General features: G+C 36.6%; 2 protein-coding genes across 2 annotated transcripts in view; both read left to right on the top strand.

The window, feature by feature from the left end:
- Positions 1–4,066: 4,066 nt before the first annotated feature.
- On the top strand, positions 4,067–4,690 carry LOC110455591. The gene has a single exon (XM_021505787.1). The coding sequence runs from the start codon at positions 4,067–4,069 to the stop codon at positions 4,688–4,690; it is 624 nt and encodes a 207-aa protein (XP_021361462.1).
- A 4,947-nt stretch (positions 4,691–9,637) lies between these two features.
- Positions 9,638–20,697, top strand: part of LOC110455589 — a gene marked incomplete at its 3' end in the record, with an annotated part of 39,636 nt that continues 28,576 nt past the window's right edge. Inside the window, exons 1-2 of the mRNA XM_021505784.1 lie at positions 9,638–9,703; positions 18,224–18,394. Coding sequence (XP_021361459.1) covers positions 18,308–18,394 — 87 coding nt within the window. The remainder of the gene's footprint in view (positions 9,704–18,223; positions 18,395–20,697) is intronic.

The raw sequence follows: 20,697 nt of genomic DNA, 5'->3' as shown, positions 1-20,697 counted from the left end.
CGCCTTGACGTACGCCTTGGTATATCATAATGGGATTGATGTGTTGTCCCTCCCACTTGTCTGCACCGATACGTTAAGATCGTGAATTATCTCCCATAGCTTGCCCCTGACACCATGTAAGAATAACTTTCTATCCAGGATATTGTGGTTAACTGAGTCAAAAGCCGCTTTAGAATCTAGGTGAGATATATACACGTTACTACAGGCTCGGTCATTGATGACTTCTCGTATTATTAATCCGCTGCTCAGCGGTGATGCTCCTTTGGTGAAACCTCGTTGTTGCCTATTCTGTGATGGCACGATCTAAGAGCAGTTTCCAGAACTTTTAGTACAGCAATACCTCTGTAGTGTTTCGCTTTCTTCTTGGATCCTTTCTTTTTAAATACAGGTGTGAGTTGACCTCTTTTCAGCATATCTGGAACTCTCCCCTCTGTTAGGAACAGGTTGAATAGGGTTGTCAGGACGCTGATAATACGTGGTTTCCCAAATTTGAGATGTTCAGCAGTGAGGTTTAAAATATCCGGCGACTTGTTTGTGTTGAGCTGTGTCAACGGTTGATGTTTAAATCCTCTGCTGTAACTGGTTGGCTTTGACAGTAATTGGATATTACATCGATGTCAAATTGGGCTTTAAGTCGGTCGGGTGTACAATCCTGAGCAGGTGTGACCCATTTTTGGAAGCTGAGTTTCCATCCCTCTAGGATATCAGATGGTGTACTACATTCCTTCCCATCAACTAGTAGACTCGGGAGTATGTTACCCTGCCCACTCTTCGTTAATTAGACGATATAATGTTTTAGTGTCCTCTTTTCTAGCTTTCATAAGATCATTCATGTATATATCCCATCTTGTAGCAATCTCAATTCCCCGTTGTTTACACACTTCTTTTTTGGCGTTACATCTCTTATCAGCAATGGGACCACTCGCAGGCTTTCCATGTTCCTTCCAATCATTCAAAGCCTGTTTGTTGTCTATCGTTGCTTTCGCAATATTGTCATTCCATACATGGTGTTTCCCACTCCTTACATGACTAGGCTTGGGAGTAACTACTGCCACAGGCTTGTCTATAAGGTCAATGATTTGTGTGGTAATCATACTAATTACCCCAATCTACATGTTTTAAGTTCGCATCGATAAGTTTGGAATACCTGGTTATGTCCACTTTCTTCCAGTTGTTTTTTTGTCGACTGTCCTTCTGCTGTTTCGATGGCTCCAACAAGGCCGCTGTGAAAAGTACAGATGGGTATATAGGGTAGTGATCTGATGTGTTTTCTGCGTCAAGATCCCTTCTAGTGACCTAAGATACGCCCTATTTCCAGACGTACGTTTCGTGGAAGAGGACGTAAACAATTGTGGACTTATCGTTTCCGTTGGGATGTTCAAAAGTATCCGCCGTTGGCATTATGACATATCCTGTAGAGTCCACGAAGCCATCGAGTTTAGTTCGCCTAACCGACGCAGATCGGTATTCCAATCGCCCCCTATGATTATGTCATGCGTAGTGTTATATTGCCTAGTAATTTCCTCCAAAATTCCTAGGTACTCCTCATACTCCCCAAGGTCACATTAACGTTCTTCTCGTTAGGCTCAGATATAAAAAAGGACTGTGACTTTGCTGGGTATGATGAATGTCCAACATCGGTATTAGTAGTTGCATGATCATGTACCAGTTGCTCCTGTATATCACTTCCGTTGCCTGGTTCATTTCCCGCTAGCCTGGCTTCACACTGTTCCAATGATTTCTGTCTCATGTTCTCTTTAGCATCTACGGGTATATCATTTTGTCCCATTTGCTTTACATTGCCCGTTGACGTAATATCGTTGTGAGGACTGTTGCTTTGCCCGAATTGATGACGATAAGTACTCGTACGCGGTCCTTTCGACTGCGGCCTTTGCTGAACAATCAGCCCCCTTGTAGGTAATGTGCACTTTACGCTGGCAGTAGGGATGGCGGTGGAAAGCTGGACCCCAAGTATGGTGGGTACGGGTAGGGTGGTGGGTAAGGTGGGGGTAAGGACGGGGACTGCGGTACCGAGGTATGTTGTTTAATTGATGGATTCTCAAGCCTCTGCAGCCTGTTAGATATGTCCTCCATTTCCAGCTGATGAGTTCTCCTGGACGCGCTTTTGCGCTCCTCTAGTCCCGATAGCTGTTCCAGAATATGTTCGATAGTCAGATCTGAGATTGACTCGGACATGTCATACAGATTGTGAGATCGTTCAGGGTTTGTAGACCTTGTGTGTTGTTAACTCGGGTCTGCAGTAGACGATTTAGCTTCCATCTTCATTCTTATAATTTTATTTGACTTTTTCAACTCCTTGACTTTTTCTTTTAGAGTTATTACATGTACTTGCAACCTTGCGCTTTTCTATTGCTCTTCATTTAGAGTGGCACGCTCTTTCTTAAGACTGTCTTCCCACTTTCGGTTTGTCTTAATTGCTTGTTGTCCATTGATTGTCTCATTACCTCTGCGCTCGTGTCTGGATTCGGTGACGATAGATCGACAGGACCTTTACGCAGTATTCCTTTTGGACGCCCACGTTTACCAGGTCGTTCCAGAAGGGTATCGCCTGTTCGATCAGGCAATGTCAAAGAGTGAGAAGAGAGAATTTCACAAACATTATGCGTAGTGTCAATCTGATATATGGTTGTGTTATTTGAAAACTTGGGTGTAGTATCCAATTGTTCTAGGGAAATATCACGCGCGTTGTCTGGCGTTGTCCGATTGTTCTAGAGGAATATCTCGCACATTGCTAGGTGTAATATCAGACAACGGGTATATAACTGCAGACGTTCGGGGTAGTACGAGTCTCCTTTGATTTATTGTTCTGCATGGTAGCCTTGATCGTTTTTGGTTGTTTATAACATCAGTTGTAACTGATTGTCAAGCCCGTTTGTAACATTTGGCGCTGGCGTTGAGACGTTAGCTTGACCAACAGAGACGTATGATTTGTCGGAGTTTGTACCAGGAACAGTGGATAGTAAGGGATGCACTGTGATGCTGATGTTTGGCGAGTGGGGCGGCAGCCCTACACAGATATTGGGAATGTCAGATGCAATGGGTAACATGGATGTATCATCGTGGTTACCGGATGACACATCAGTGTTATTTATATTTACCAATACTCAAGAACTAGGATAGTTTTATTCGATAGTATTCATAGGCGGCACTCGAGAATGTCATAACGATTCCATTTCCGTTAGTGACTTGTTTAATACTACAGTTATTCTCCCATTTTGTAGCTCCTATTTTCTTTTTAAGTGCCCTCTTTTTATTAGCAGTAAATACAGCCTTTTGAATCAGTTGCTTACTTCAGTCAACAGAGTTTGTTTTGGATGGTGTGTCGTAGTTTGGATGTGCTCCTCACATGGTGCTGCAGTCATCCTGTATTTCAATCAAATGAGACCGTCCTCGAGGATGAATTTACCCGCAGTTTTAATAATATAATTGCGACAATAACAGTTCTTTTTTTGGCTTGGCCTTTTATTTCAATTCTGACGCAACAATCCCCCACATTTTGTATATTGGCATCATTTGTTTGTGTTTAAATACTAAATAAAATTACTAGTGCCAATTGGACGGTAAACTAATTCATAGATATCATTTTAAATGATGTCTTATCTACACAGCGTAGCTGTACTGTACACATGTACAGGGATTTGTTGACATGATTCCATAACAGATATATCAATAGGTATGTTATTAAAATATGAATAAAATGTACCATTGATTTAAAAAATAAATACAATAATAATAATAAAATAAAAATCCAGCCATTCTATCTGGAGAGAGAAAAGGGAGTATTAGACGAAGTTCCAACCCGTTTTTGTCGGACACTTGGACCTGCAAGTTGTGTCAGAAGACGGACAGTGGAGACCCAAACGCTAAAATGCTGGAATGTGAACGCTGCAAAGACCGTTTCTGTATCGCGTGCCTGCAGAAAGAAGTCACGGAATATGATTTTCTAAACAAAACGGATTCGATGTGGTTTTGCGCGCCATGCAATGTGGCAGTAAGAAAAAACCTTCATACCGAAACCATAGTGGAAAACAAATGTGCTGAGATAATGGCAGCATACGAGGAAAGAATTACCAAGCTTGAACTCGTTATAAAGTGGAAGTGTGGAACTGATGAGGTGAGGAAGATAATTCAAGAAGAACTGGCAAACTCTGTAAGTTCATCCAAGGATACCCATACTAGTATCAATGATGCTACATCTACTATATTATCGGAGCTTAACGATAAAAAACGCAGAGAAAACAATATAATCATTTTCGGGGTTGACGAAAAAGAGGATAACGGGGACGCAAAACATGCGGATTTGGAGATAGTTACAAAGATGCTTAAAACCTGCAAAGTCTCGGCTGAGGGATTGAATGACATTCCCAAGATTACCAGACTAGGCAGAAAACAACAGGAGAAAACCCGACCCATCCTAGTCAGCTTCGGTAGCATTGCTTATAAATCTGTGTTTTTCAAAAATATTCGGAATCTTCAAACCAATGATGATTACAAATCCATTCGGATTAATAATGATCTGACCAAATCAGAAAGAGAAGGAGAGGCAGCACTAAGGGGAGAAGCGAAAAAGAGAAACGAGAAGGAAACCGGGGGTTTTGTCCACAGGGTAAAAGGCCCCCCATGGAACAGAAAAATCGTGAAAATCAAAACGAAAATTCGGGAAGATTAAACGATAACTTGAGCTGCTTTTACACTAATGCTGACAGTCTTTTAAACAAATTAGATGAGTTAAAACTAAGGATTCAACAGAAAGAGAGGGGTATAGACGCGATAGGTATAACTGAAATCTACCCGAAAAATTATAGATTTTTACCAAGTAAAGCAGAGCTAAACATTCCGGGATATGATTTTTTTATAAACGAAAACGACCCCAATCGACACCGTGGAATAGGTATTTACATCAAGGAAGGCCTTAAACCCGTGGAAGTGAACATTACAACCAGCTTTAAAGAGAGCATCTGGGTAAAATTAACATCGCCGGATAAGGAGAAAGTGTTGATTGGCTGTGTCTATAGAAGTCCGAACTCTGATAAGGATAACAACGATGAGCTACATAAACTAATAACTAAAGTTTCTACAGATAAAGAGTTTTCACAGCTGTTAATATTAGGGGATTTCAACTTCCCAAGTATAGACTGGAACACATGGATATCAAGGGGAGATAGACAAGGTGAAAACTTTATAGAACTTTTAAGAGACAACTTTCTTTATCAACATTCCACTGAATGCACTCGCATCCGAGTGGGGAACGAAGCAAATATCCTTGATTTAATATTAACTAATGCGGAAGAGACAGTGAATGCTATTAATTACGATAGTCCTATAGGCAACAGTGATCATCTTCTTATATATTTTGAATACGCGTTCCGCAAAACGGTATCCAACAATTTTCAAACAGGATATAATTTCCGTAAAGGAGACTATACCAACATGAAGAAGGAACTACGGGAGGTGGAATGGACAGAAACTTTGTCTAACCTGGATACTGAAGAAGCGTACAACAAATTTCTCCGTATATTCCATAATACTGCGGACAAATATATCCCAAAAAAGAAGAACACAACTGCAAACAGCAAAAACGGCCTAGCGTTGAACAGGGATCTTAGGAATAAAATCAATAAAAAACATCGGGCTTGGACGAGGTTTATGGAAACAAAAACACAAGATAGGTATAAGGAGTATGCCAAACTCAGAAACCAAGTCAAATGGGAACTCCGGAAGGCAAAAAGGGAGATGGAAAAGGAAATTGCACTTAATGCGAAGCACCAGCCTAAACGATTCTAGAAATATCTAAATGCTAAGAGAAAAGTGAGATCGGGAATTTCGGACCTAAAAGGATTGAACGGAAACCCTACAGGAATATCAACTAGTGATTCGGAGAAGGCAGAAGTATTGGTTAATTTCTTCACGAGTGTATTTACTAAAGAACTACCGGGGGAGCTACCTCCGTTCCTAGCCAGACCAGCTGTCAGTCACTTATTTCAAGACACGTCAATCAATGGAGATGTAATCAAAAAACTACTTTTCAATTTAGATGCTAACAAATCACCAGGACCCGATGGGATGCATCCGAAAGCTTTAAAGGAACTTCGCGATGTTTTGTGTATACCAATTTCGTTAATCTTCAATAAATCAGTTTGGATTTCTCCCCGGAAGATCAACAACACTTCAAATGTTAATCGTCCTAGATGAGTGGACTCATATGTTGGATACGGGAGGAGAAATTGATGTCATTTATATGGATTTTATGAAAGCTTTCGACAAGGTACCCAATCGCCGTCTAATACACAAGCTATATAATTATGGAATCAGCGCGAAAACTGTTAAATGGATAGAAAACTTTTTAAGCGATAGACATCAAAAAGTAGTGGTTAACGGATCTACATCCAAATTACAGAACGTCTTAAGCGGAATTCCTCAGGGGAGTGTTTTAGGACCAATACTATTTGTTATGTATATCAATGACATGCCCGAGAACACTGCGTCATCGTGCTCTTTATTCGCGGATGATACTAAATGATTCCGCAAGATACGAACTGATGAGGATAAGGAAATTCTACAAGCAGATTTGAATATTCTTCAAAAATGGTTTGATGATTGGCTTCTGAAATTTCATCCGAATACATGCAAGGTTCTTCAGGTTAAAGGATCACCAAACAATAATAGAACATACCGTCTCGCCAGCAAAACTGGAGAAGTCGTACTTGACAAAATCAACAGTGAAAAAGATTTAGGAGTAACGGTGGTTGCAAACCTGAACTTTCGGACCCACATTCAAAACTCAATAAATAAAGCTAATTCAGTACTCGGGATTATTAGAAGATCATTTACTTTTTTGGACGAATCGATTTTTAGACAGTTATTCAAGGCTCTGGTAAGACCGCATCTAGAATACGCAGCCAGTGCGTGGAGTCCGTATAAACTTAAAGATATCCAGATGATAGAGAATGTACAACGGAGAGCCATTAAGCTTCTACCTGGATTTAAAGAAATCTCCTACGAAGAACGTTTAGAAAAATTAAAACTACCGACACTAAAACACCGAAGGACTAGAGGTGATTTGATTAACGTTTTCAAGATTGTGAAGAGGAAGTTTGATGAGAAAGTCACGTCAGACATATTTGTCTACGATAATAACGAAAGAACACGCGAACATAAATTTAAGCTGTATAAACAACGATGTAGTACAGAGCTAAGGAAAAACTCGTTCACGTTTAGGGTAGTTGATATCTGGAACTGTCTACCGGAATCGGTTGTAAATGCAGAAACCACGAAGGACTTTGAGATCCTGTTGGATAACCATCTGAAGGACACTATTTACAATAATTACTGATAATGACTTTTAAAATAACTCTTTTGGGAAAGTTTATATATATTAACCAGTGACAATATAATATTTTAGTACTATGTTTTGTGATATGGACATAGAGGCTTTCAGCCTGCGTCCATTATTTTTCTCAGCCTGCGTCCATTATTTTTCAATTAAATTCAATTAAATAAAATAACATTCAGTTAACATTACTATACCAAACCTATACATAACCTAGGGACATTAACATTCAGTTAACATTACTATACCAAACCTATACATAACCTAGGGACATTAACATTCAGTTAACATTACTATACCAAACCTATACATAACCTAGGGACATTAACATTCAGTTAACATTACTATACCAAACCTATACATAACCTAGGGACATTAACATTCAGTTAACATTACTATACCAAACCTATACATAACCTAGGGACATTAACATTCAGTTAACATTACTATACCAAACCTATACATAACCTAGGGACATTAACATTCAGTTAACATTACTATACCAAACCTATACATAACCTAGGGACATTAACATTCAGTTAACATTACTATACCAAACCTATACATAACCTAGGGACATTAACATTCAGTTAACATTACTATACCAAACCTATACATAACCTAGGGACATTAACATTCAGTTAACATTACTATACCAAACCTATACATAACCTAGGGACATTAACATTCAGTTAACATTACTATACCAAACCTATACATAACCTAGGGACATTAACATTCAGTTAACATTACTATACCAAACCTATACATAACCTAGGGACATTAACATTCAGTTAACATTACTATACCAAACCTATACATAACCTAGGGACATTAACATTCAGTTAACATTACTATACCAAACCTATACATAACCTAGGGACATTAACATTCAGTTAACATTACTATACCAAACCTATACATAACCTAGGGACATTAACATTCAGTTAACATTACTATACCAAACCTATACATAACCTAGGGACATTAACATTCAGTTAACATTACTATACCAAACCTATACATAACCTAGGGACATTAACATTCAGTTAACATTACTATACCAAACCTATACATAACCTAGGGACATTAACATTCAGTTAACATTACTATACCAAACCTATACATAACCTAGGGACATTAACATTCAGTTAACATTACTATACCAAACCTATACATAACCTAGGGACATTAACATTCAGTTAACATTACTATACCAAACCTATACATAACCTAGGGACATTAACATTCAGTTAACATTACTATACCAAACCTATACATAACCTAGGGACATTAACATTCAGTTAACATTACTATACCAAACCTATACATAACCTAGGGACATTAACATTCAGTTAACATTACTATACCAAACCTATACATAACCTAGGGACATTAACATTCAGTTAACATTACTATACCAAACCTATACATAACCTAGGGACATTAACATTCAGTTAACATTACTATACCAAACCTATACATAACCTAGGGACATTAACATTCAGTTAACATTACTATACCAAACCTATACATAACCTAGGGACATTAACATTCAGTTAACATTACTATACCAAACCTATACATAACCTAGGGACATTAACATTCAGTTAACATTACTATACCAAACCTATACATAACCTAGGGACATTAACATTCAGTTAACATTACTATACCAAACCTATACATAACCTAGGGACATTAACATTCAGTTAACATTACTATACCAAACCTATACATAACCTCGGGACATTAACATTCAGTTAACATTACTAAGCCAGTTTGGCAATTGTGTTAACTTCAGATAACATACAGGGCTTTAAAATTGTTTCGATCGTTTGGATGTCGACCATTTCGTCACAGCCCTAAACAGTATATTCCAGAGGTGGCTTCGCCTGGGTCTGACATACGTTTTGGTCTCTATCACAGATGATCAGGTAGAATTCACCTCGGTGAAAATCTAATTTACATTCAGTTAACATTTAATGTTAAACTGGATATTCAGACCTAAGTATTTTACGTCATCTATAATAAGGTGTAACGGAAACCTATGCAAATAATATGGAAATTTTATTGAGTGTTTATTTCTTGTTGACATCATTCTTCCTGCACACAAGGTATCTTCGGGTAGCGTATCCCAGTAAATTACAGTTAAAAAACGAGCAATGTTTACTTGAAGTCTGTCCGGGAATGTATTGGTTGGAAACTAATTGAATTTTAAACAACTTGTGTACCAATGATGTAATATGATGTTACACAACCGCAGATTTGTCTGGCTTTCCTTGACCGACTTCTACAAGTAGAAGCGAAGCAATCATAGCCGGTACCAGCTCCTCGATCATTATAAAAAAGGTAAATTTGGGTGTCATTTGTTCTCTTTTGGAATGTCCTTATTAAGATTTCAACATTCGGGTATTTTTTAAAAACTTGGCTTTGCGTGCACAAGTCAGCAGGGTGTGCATTTAGTACATGTAACAAGTTAATACTTGAAACTTTAAACAGACAACACGCTAACTGAGGTCATAATTGGCCTTTGTAAATTGGTTTGTGTCAATTATATTGTCGCTCCATTGTAGCGGACTGGACGCATTGCTAGCTTGTAGGCACGATACAACAATCTAGGGGGTCAGTATATATGTTACTGAGGCTGGAAATCTTCCCGAGTCTCACCTCTCAGCGCACCACTACCAGCTGGCACGCATCGGGGCGCTGTACAGGGTGTTGGATCATGTCCAAGGGAAGGGTAGCAAGTTGACGTGTCTCCATTTTTTCTGTTACACCATGGTAGCCATGTGTTTAATGAGACGTTAACACAATGTGCCATGCTACCTGTATAAAGGAGGAAGTTGTTTGTTACAGACCAGCCATTGGTGTATAGGTTTTGGCACATCTGGAGTATAAAATGACGGTACGCGGACGATACTGAAAGGTAGGAGGAAAGTCTCAAGATTTTCAAATAACGGATTTCCGTCGGTTGATTAATAGGAAATAATTAAGCCAAAATACTACTAATATTGTTAGAGGTTGTTGACAGTCACGTGTATAATTCTGTGGTTTGTCTTGTGTACTTTTAAAAGTCCATGTTTCTATGTTACAACAAACAATCAATTAATTTAATTGGCAGTTGAAATAGTAAAGTGTAACATACCAACCAACAATTAAGGCATCTATGTGCAGGTACATGAAAGTGCAAGAAAAATTCTTGCTTGGTAATATTTTTGAGTGTTATCGCAATTGGGTGTGGGGCATGGTAAGGCAGTAATGTTGTAGCTGTACTTGAAACAGTGTAGGTGTCAGTACACTTATAACAGTGTAGGTGTCAGTACACTTATAACAGTGTAGCTGTCGGTAGACTTGTAATAGTTTAGTTGTTATTAAACTTATAACAGTGTAGTTGTCAATACACTTTTAACAATGAAGTTGTTAGTATACTTATAGTAGTGTAGTTGTCAGTATACTTGTAATAGTTAAATTGTCAGTACACTTATAACTGTGTAGCTGTCAGTAAACTTGCAATATTTTAGTTGTCAGTACACTTGTAGTAGTTTAGTTGTCAATACACTTTTAACAGTGCAGTTGTCAGTACACTTATAACAGTGTAGTTGTCAGTACACTTATAAAAATGAAGCTGTCAGTACACTTGTAATAGTTAAGTTGTAAGTACACTTCTAACAGTGAAGTTGTCAGTAAACTTGCAATATTTTAGTTGTTAGTACACTTATACTGGTGTAGTTGTCAGTATACTTGTAACATTGTAGTTGTCAGTACACTTATAACAGTGTAGCTGTCGGTGAACTTGTCATAGTTTAGTAGTTATTAAACTTATAACAGTGTAGTTGTCAATACACTTTTAACAATGAAGTTGTTAGTATACTTATAATAGTGTAGTTGTCAGTACACTTATAACAGTGCAGTTGTAAGTACACTTATAATAATTTAGTTGTCAGTACACTTATAACTGTGAAGCTGTCAGTAAACTTGAAATATTTTAGTTGTCAGTACACTTATAACAGTGTAGTTGTCAATACACTTTTTAACATTGAAATTGTTAGTATACTTATAATGGTGTAGTTGTCAGTACACTTATAACAGTGTAGTTGTAAGTACACTTATAATAATTTAGTTGTCAGTATACTTGTAATAGTTAAGTTGTCAGTACACTTATAACTGTGAAGCTGTCAGTAAACTTGAAATATTTTAGTTGTCAGTACACTTATAACAGTGTAGTTGTCAGTATACTTGTAACATTGCAGTTGTCAATACATTTATAACAGTGTAGTTGTCAGTATAATTGTAATAGTTTAGTTGTCAGTACACTTATAACAGTGGAGCTGTCAGTAGACTTGTAATAGGTTAGTTGTTATTACACTTATAAAATTGTAGTTGTCAATACACTTTTAACATTGATATTGTTAATATACTTTTAACAGTGTAGTTGTCAGTATACTTGTAACATTGTAGTTGTCAATACACTTATAACAGTGTAGTTGTCAATACATTTATAACAGTGTAGTTGTCAGTATACTTATAATAGTTAAGTTGTCAGGACACTCATAACAGTGTAGTTGTCAGTATACTTGTAACATTGTAGTTGTCAACACACTTATAACAGTGTAGTTGTCAATACATTTATAACAGTGGAGCTGTCAGTAGACTTGTAATAGTTTAGTTGTCAGTATTCTTGTATTAGTTTAGTTGTCACTACACTTATAACAGTGTAGTTGTTAGTACACTTATAACAGTGTAGTTGTCAGTATTTTTGTATTAGTTTAGTTGTCACTACACCTATGACAGTGTAGTTGTCAGTATACTTGTAATAGTTTAGCCGTTATTACACTTATAACATTGTAGTTGTCAATACATTTATAACAGTGTAGCTGTCAGTACACTTATAACTGTGTACCTGTCAATAAACTTGCAATATTTTAGTTGTCAGTACACTTATAACAGTGTAGTTGTCAGTATACTTGTAATAGTTTAGTTGTTAGTTCACTTATAAGAGTGTAGTTGTTAGTACACTTACAATAGTTTAGTTGTCAGTACACTTATAACAGTGGAGCTGTCAGTAGACTTGTAATAATTTAGTTGTCAGTACACTTATAAAAGTGTAGCTGTCAGTAGACTTGTACTATTTTAGTTGTCAGTACACTTATAACAGTGCTGTTGTCAGTACACTTATAACAGTGTTGTTGTCAGTACATTTATAACAGTGTTGTTGTCAGTACACTTATAACACTGTTGTTGTCAGTACACTTATAACACTGTTGTTGTCAGTACACTTATAACACTGTTGTTGTCAGTACACTTATAACACTGTTGTTGTCAGTACACTTATAACACTGTTGTTGTCAGTACACTTATAACACTGTTGTTGTCAGTACACTTATAACACTGTTGTTGTCAGTACACTTATAACACTGTTGTTGTCAGTACACTTATAACACTGTTGTTGTCAGTACACTTATAACACTGTTGTTGTCAGTACACTTATAACACTGTTGTTGTCAGTACACTTATAACACTGTTGTTGTCAGTACACTTATAACACTGTTGTTGTCAGTACACTTATAACACTGTTGTTGTCAGTATACTTGTGATAGTTTAGTTGTCAGTACACTTATAACAGTGTTGTTGTCAGTTCACTTGTAACAGTGTAGTTGTCAGTACACTTGTAACAGTGTAGGTGTCAGTACACTTATAACACTGTTGTTGTCAGTACACTTGTAACAGTGTAGTTGTCAGTACACTTGTAACAGTGTAGTTGTAACTGTATTGCCATTACACTTATAACAGTGTATATGTCAGTACACTTATAACAGTGTTGTTGTCAGTTCACTTGTAACAGTGTAGTTGTCAGTACACTTGTAACAGTGTAGGTGTCAGTACACTTATAACACTGTTGTTGTCAGTACACTTGTAACAGTGAAGTTGTCAGTACACTTGTAACAGTGCAGTTGTCAGTACACTTATAACAGTGTTGTTGTCAGTACTTTTGTAATAGTTTAGTTGTGAGTACATTTATAACAGTGTTGTTGTCAGTACACTTATAACAGTGTAGGTGTCAGTACACTTATAACAGCGTTGTTGTCAGTACACTTGTAACAGTGTAGTTCTCAGTATACTTGTAATAATTTAGTTGTCAGTACACTTATAACAGTGTTGTTGTCAGTACACTTATAACAGTGTAGTTGTCTGTATACTTGTAATAGTTCAGTTGTCAGTACACTTATAACTGTGTAGTTGTCAGAATGCCTGTAATAGTTCAGATGTCAGTACACTTATAACAGTGGAGCTGTCAGTAGACTTGTAATAGGTTAGTTGTTATTACACTTATAAAATTGTAGTTGTCAATACACTTTTAACATTGATATTGTTAATATACTTTTAACAGTGTAGTTGTCAGTATATTTGTAACATTGTAGTTGTCAATACACTTATAACAGTGTAGCTGTCAATACATTTATAACAGTGTAGTTGTCAGTATACTTATAATAGTTTAGTTGTCAGTACACTCATAACTGTGTAGTATTGTAGTTGTCAATACACTTATAACAGTGTAGCTGTCAATACATTTATAACAGTGAAGTTTTCAGTATACTTATAATAGTTTAGTTGTCAGTACACTCATAACTGTGTAGTTGTCAGTAGTTGTAACTGTATTGCCATTACACTTATACACTTTTAACAATGAAGTTGTTAGTATGTATTAGTTTAGTTGTCACTACACTTATAACAGTGTAGTAGTTAGTACACTTATAACAGTGTAGTTGTCAGAAGACTTGTAATAGTTTTGTTGTCAGTTCACTTGTAACTGTGTAGTTGTCAGTATATTTATAATAGTTTAGTTGTCAGTACACTCATAACTGTGAAGTTGTCAGTATACTTGTAATAGTTTAGTGGTCAGTACACTTATAACAGTGGAGCTGTCAGTAGACTTGTAATAGGTTAGTTGTTATTACACTTATAAAATTGTAGTTGTGTATACTTATAATAGTGTAGTTGTCAGTACACTTATAAAAATGAAGCTTTCAGTACACTTGTAATAGTTAAGTTGTGAGTACACTTATAACAGTGTAGTTGTCAGAAGACTTGTAATAGTTTTGTTGTCAGTTCACTTGTAACTGTGTAGTTGTCAGTAGACTTGTAATAGTTTAGTTGTCAGTACACTCATAACTGTGAAGTTGTCAGTATACTTGTAATAGTTTAGTGGTCAGTACACTTATAACAGTGGAGCTGTCAGTAGACTTGTAATAGGTTAGTTGTTATTACACTTATAAAATTGTAGTTGTCAATACACTTTTAACATTGAAATTGTTAGTATACTTATAATGGTGTAGTTGTCAGTACACTTATAACAGTGTAGTTGTCTGTATACTTGTAATAGTTAAGTTGTCAATACATTTATAACTGTGTAGCTGTCAGTAGACTTGTAATAGTTAAGTTGTCAGTATACTTATAACAGTGTAGTTGTCTGTATACTTGTAATAGTTCAGTTGTCAGTACACTTATAACTGTGTAGTTGTCAGAATGCCTGTAATAGTTCAGATGTCAGTACACTTATAACAGTGGAGCTGTCAGTATAATTGTAATAGTTTAGTTGTCAGTACACTTATGACTGAGTAGTTGTCTGTATACTTGTAATAGTTTAGTTGTCAGTACACTTATAACAGTGTAGTTGTCAGAAGACTTGTAATAGTTTTGTTGTCAGTTCACTTGTAACTGTGTAGTTGTCAGTATATTTATAATAGTTTAGTTGTCAGTACACTTATACTGGTGTAGTTGTCAGTATACTTGTAACATTGTAGTTATCAGTACACTTATAACAGTGTAGCTGTCGGTAGACTTGTAATAGTTTAGTTGTCAGTACACTTATAACAGTGTAGTTGTCAATACACTTTTAACAATGAAGTTGTTATTATACTTATAATAGTGTAGTTGTCAGTACACTTATAACAGTGTAGTTGTTAGTACACTTATAATAGTTTAGTTGTCAGTATACTTGTAATAGTTAAGTTGTCAGTACACTTATAACTGTGTAGCTGTCAGTAAACTTGCAATATTTTATTGTCAGTACACTTATAACAGTGTAGTTGTCAATACACTTTTAACATTGAAATTGTTAGTATACTTATAATGGTGTAGTTGTCAGTACACTTATAACAGTGTATATGTCAGTATAATTGTAATAGTTTAGTTGTCAGTACACTTATAAGAGTGGAGCTGTCAGTAGACTTGTAATAGGTTAGTTGTTATTACACTTATAAAATTGTAGTTGTCAATACACTTTTAACATTGAAATTGTTAATATACTTTTAATGGTGTAGTTGTCAGTACACTTATAGCAGTGTAGTTGTTAGTATACTTGTAACATTGTAGTTGTCAATACACTTATAACACTGTAGTTGTCAATACATTTATAACAGTGTAGTTTTCAGTATACTTATAATAGTTTAGTTGTCAGTACACTCATAACTGTGTAGTTGTCAGTATACTTGTAATAGTTTAGTTGTAAATACACTTTTACCATTGAAATTGTTAATATACTTTTAATGGTGTAGTTGTCAGTACACTTATAACAGTGTAGTTGTCAGTATACTTGTAACATTGTAGTTGTCAATACACTTATAACAGTGTAGTTGTCAATACATTTATAACAGTGTAGTTTTCAGTATACTTATAATAGTTTAGTTGTCAGTACACTCATAACTGTGTAGTTGTCAGTATAATAGTTTAGTTGTCAGTACACTCATAACTGTGTAGTTGTCAGTATACTTGTAATAGTTTAGTTGTCAGTACACTCATAACTGTGTAGTTGTCAGTAGACTTGTAATAGTTTAGTTGTCAGTACACTTATAACTGTGTAGTTTTCAGTATACTTGTAATAGTTTAGTTGTCAGTACACTCATAACTGTGTAGTTGTCAGTAGACTTGTAATAGTTTAGTTGTCAGTACACTTATAACAGTGGAGCTGTCAGTATACTTGTAATAGTTTAGTTGTCAGTACACTCATAACAGTGGAGCTGTCAGTAGACTTGTAATAGTTAAGTTGTCAGTATACTTATAACAGTGTATTTGTCAGAATACCTGTAATAGTTAAGTTGTCAGTATACTTATAACAGTGGAGCTGTCAGTATACTTGTAATAGTTTAGTTGTCAGTACACTTATAACAGTGGAGCTGTCAGTAGACTTGTAATAGTTTAGGTGTCAATACACTTATAACAGTGGAGCTGTCAGAAGACTTATAATAGTTTAGTTGTCACTACACTTATAACAGTGTAGTTGTTAGTACACTTATAACAGTGGAGCTGTCAGAAGACTTGTAATAGTTTTGTTGTCAGTTCACTTGTAACTGTGTAGTTGTCAGTAGACTTGTAATAGTTTAGTTGTCAGTACACTTATAACAGTGGAGCTGTCAGTAGACTTATAATAGTTTAGTTGTCACTACACTTATAACAGTGTAGTTGTCAGTACACTTATAACAGTGGAACTGTCAGTATAATTGCAATAGTTTAGTTGTAAGTATTCTTGTATTAGTTTAGTTGTCACTACACTTATAACAGTGTAGTTGTTAGTACACTTATAACAGTGTAGTTGTCAGTATTTTTGTATTAGTTTAGTTGTCACTACACCTATGACAGTGTAGTTGTCAATATACTTGTAATAGTTTAGCTGTTATTACGCTTATAACATTGTAGTTGTCAGTACATTTATAACAGTGTTGTTGTCAGTACACTCATAACACTGTTGTTGTCAGTACACTTATAACACTGTTGTTGTCAGTACACTTATAACACTGTTGTTGTCAGTACATATATAACACTGTTGTTGTCAGTATACTTGTAATAGTTTAGTTGTCAGTATACTTATAACAGTGTTGTTGTCAGTAAACTTATAACAGTGTTGTTGTCAGTACACTTATAACACTGTTGTTGTCAGTACATTTATAACACTGTTGTTGTCAGTTCACTTATAACACTGTTGTTGTCAGTATACTTGTAATAGTTTAGTTGTCAGTACACTTATAACAGTGTTGTTGTCAGTACACTTATAACAGTGTAGGTGTCAGTACACTTATAACAGTGTTGTTGCCAGTACACTTGTAACAGTGTAGTTGTCAGTATACTTGTAATAGTTTAGTTGTCAGTACACTTATAACAGTGTTGTTGTCAGTACACTTATAACAGTGTAGGTGTCAGTACACTTATAACACTGCTGTTGTCAGTACACTTGTAACACTGTTGTTGTCAGTACACTTGTAACAGTGTTGTTGTCAGTACACTTGTAACAGTGTAGGTGTCAGTACACTTGTAACACTGTTGTTGTCAGTACACTTCGCTGTTTACAAAATGGCAAAACGTTTCGCTTCGCATACTGATGAGGAAATACTCGCCAAAAGAGCTAGCTATGTGCCACAAAACTTACAAAAGTCGAACAGACTAGCGGCAAACATGCTTAGGAAAAGAAAAAAAATCAGGAAGAACAGTTCGAGGAATTTGATAAAACGAAACTAAATGAGATACTGTGCCATTTTTATCTTGATAACAGAAAAGTTGACGGGGAACTGTACAAAACCGATATAAAAGATTCAAAGGGGTAATGAATTCGTTACACGGATTTTTGGCAGGGTATACGGGATGGTATGACCCTACAGGATTTCGTATTTCCTTCGGCCGATACCTGCCAAAAATCCGTGTAACTAATAATAACGGCGGTATCTTATGATCATGAACTACTAGGAATTCGTAAACACAGGAGTGAGAAAGGGTTAGGGCTAGGGTTAGGGTTAGGCAAATAGACGGAGTAAGAGTAAACTACCAGGCCGAGCAATACGACTATCCAACAAACTCAAACACACTTTATTATTATTGTAGGATGACAATGCAAGATCTTCAGTCAGACGTAGCGAGGTTCTCTCTACACCAGTGATATCATTCTGTGGGCGCTGTCAATCAACCATGACAGTATTAAACACAAGTCCGGCATTGAAGGGCCGCTTGACTGGTCTAGCCCATGCGCTGTTTGTCTGTTTCACACTTATTCGGGTATGTATGCACGTCCGTTGTCTTTTGTATTTGTTTCCACGTTTTTACTTGACTGTGTGTATCAGTGTCTGTGATTGGTTGTAAATATAGAGGTTACACAACGAGTGGTTGTTCGATATGGTATTTATTTTACTCGAGTTAGTTAATTTTCAAAAGTTACAAAAGACATGAGCTTTAGCGAGTGTCTTTCTGTAACTTTTGAAAATTAACTAACGAGAGTGAAATAAATACCATACTCAACAACCACGAGTCGTGTGATCTGTTTCTTCCACAATCTCAGTCGGAATCAGCTGGAGTATTTCCTGATTTGAATAGCATACACACATTTTGTTGACAAGGCTGGCGTAGTGATATGACCCATATGTAAAAAGTCACTCATTAATATTCAAAAATGACTTTGGTTTTTACAAATTAATAATTTTCAAAATTAATGTTTCGGCAACAACTTCGTGAAAAAATAAAATAGATGAACGACTTTAAATATTGAGAGTATGTAATGTTGCATTAATTAATATAAATTAGCCACGGACTATATGCGCGTAAGCATATCGTACGAAGTCTGCCTCCCGCCAAGTAATGAAGACGAACTAATCGTTGTCAATGTCCAAAACTATAGGCCTGGGACGTTTCCTCGTGAGATTCTATGGTTGACGTTTATAGTGAGAGGTCCGCCCTCCAAATATTGATAACGGGACATGGGGAGAACGAAATATTTTCCGACACTGTTACAGATCTTGTTTGGGTTTCAAAGAGACATATATATTACGTCTCTGGGTTTCAAGACCTGGACATGCGACGGTATTGCATCGAAACGATATCGAGCGTCTGTAGCAATTTTGCCTGAAACTAGCGATCAAATCTTTAAGCATCATCTTCTTTTGGTATTGCCTTAATAATCCCCTTTTCCCATCGCATAACCTCACAAAAGTCACCAACATTTGCCGGATGTTGACAGCAGACGACGTAAACAAACCAGCGATACAGGCCATCTGGGCCTCTTGTTTAAGTTGTTTCACGGTGGCATAGATAAAAACCGATTTAACTTTTTAAATGGACCAACACCGCTATTTGTTAACAAATTGTAACGTTGGTATGAAGGATATAGAAAGAGAAAGCTACTGACTGAGATATTTAGTAAAATAAAATGACTGGCCAAAGACATCAGGGAAAACACACATCTAAAGATGCCTTCTATGCAATTAGAAACTACACAGAAAATTAAATATATATCGGCACTGTACTATCCAAAAGCACTCCAATCTTTAAAAATGGCCAGGATTGAAGCAGATCAGACAATGCGTAAGTTCAAGTACTTTTACGAAAATAATCTTATAACAAGCAAAAAGGATAAACCCAGATTATTCTAGAGATAGATGAGAGACAAAGCTAAAACCAAAGATAAAGTAAATAGAGCATATAAGTCCAATGGAGAATAAACCATAGCTGAGGAGGAAACTATGTTCTGATGAACCAGTATTTTGTCCGTGTTTTTGTATTCAATGATGATCAATATGTTTCCGTGTTTCATCAACATTATTTCGAAGCACTTCCAGCCGGGCTTTATCCGAAATTCTTTTGTGCTACAAAAGATGTTATCAAAAAACCACTCTCACAAATTTTCCATATAAGTAAATGGGAGGAATCCTACCAGTAGACTGAACATGCCAACGTTACCCCAATCTGCCAAATAGGGACAAAGCCGACTCTGGTAACTACACCTATCAGCCTGACAGCGGTCTGGTGTACAATTGTGTAAAGAATCATATGGGAACATATTTTGAAGCACATGGAGCATAATGACGTACCTTCTGTCAACATACACTACTGAGGTTATAGATCTGGGAGAGTACAACCCTACTATAGATCTGGGAGAGTACAGCCCTACTATAGATCTGGGAGAGTACAACCCTACTATAGATCTGGGCGAGTACAGCCCTACTATAGATCTGGGCGAGTACAGCCCTACTATAGATCTGGGCGAGTACAGCCTACTTTAGATCTGGGAGAGTACAGCCTACTTTAGATCTGGGCGAGTACAGCCCTACTATAGATCTGGGAGAGTACAGCCCTACTATAGATCTGGGCGAGTACAGCCCTACTATAGATCTGGGCGAGTACAGCCCTACTATAGATCTGGGCGAGTACAGCCTACTTTAGATCTGGGATAGTACAGCCCTACTTTAGATCTGGGCGAGTACAGCCCTACTATAGATCTGGGCGAGTCCAGCCTACTTTAGATCTGGGATAGTACAGCCCTAATTTAGATCTGGGCGAGTACAGCACTACTATAGATCTGGGCGAGT

Source organism: Mizuhopecten yessoensis, unplaced genomic scaffold, assembly GCF_002113885.1.
Source record: "Mizuhopecten yessoensis strain PY_sf001 unplaced genomic scaffold, ASM211388v2 scaffold8313, whole genome shotgun sequence".
Lineage (NCBI taxonomy): Eukaryota > Metazoa > Mollusca > Bivalvia > Pectinida > Pectinidae > Mizuhopecten > Mizuhopecten yessoensis.
This window is presented reverse-complemented; position numbering and strand designations above follow the sequence as displayed.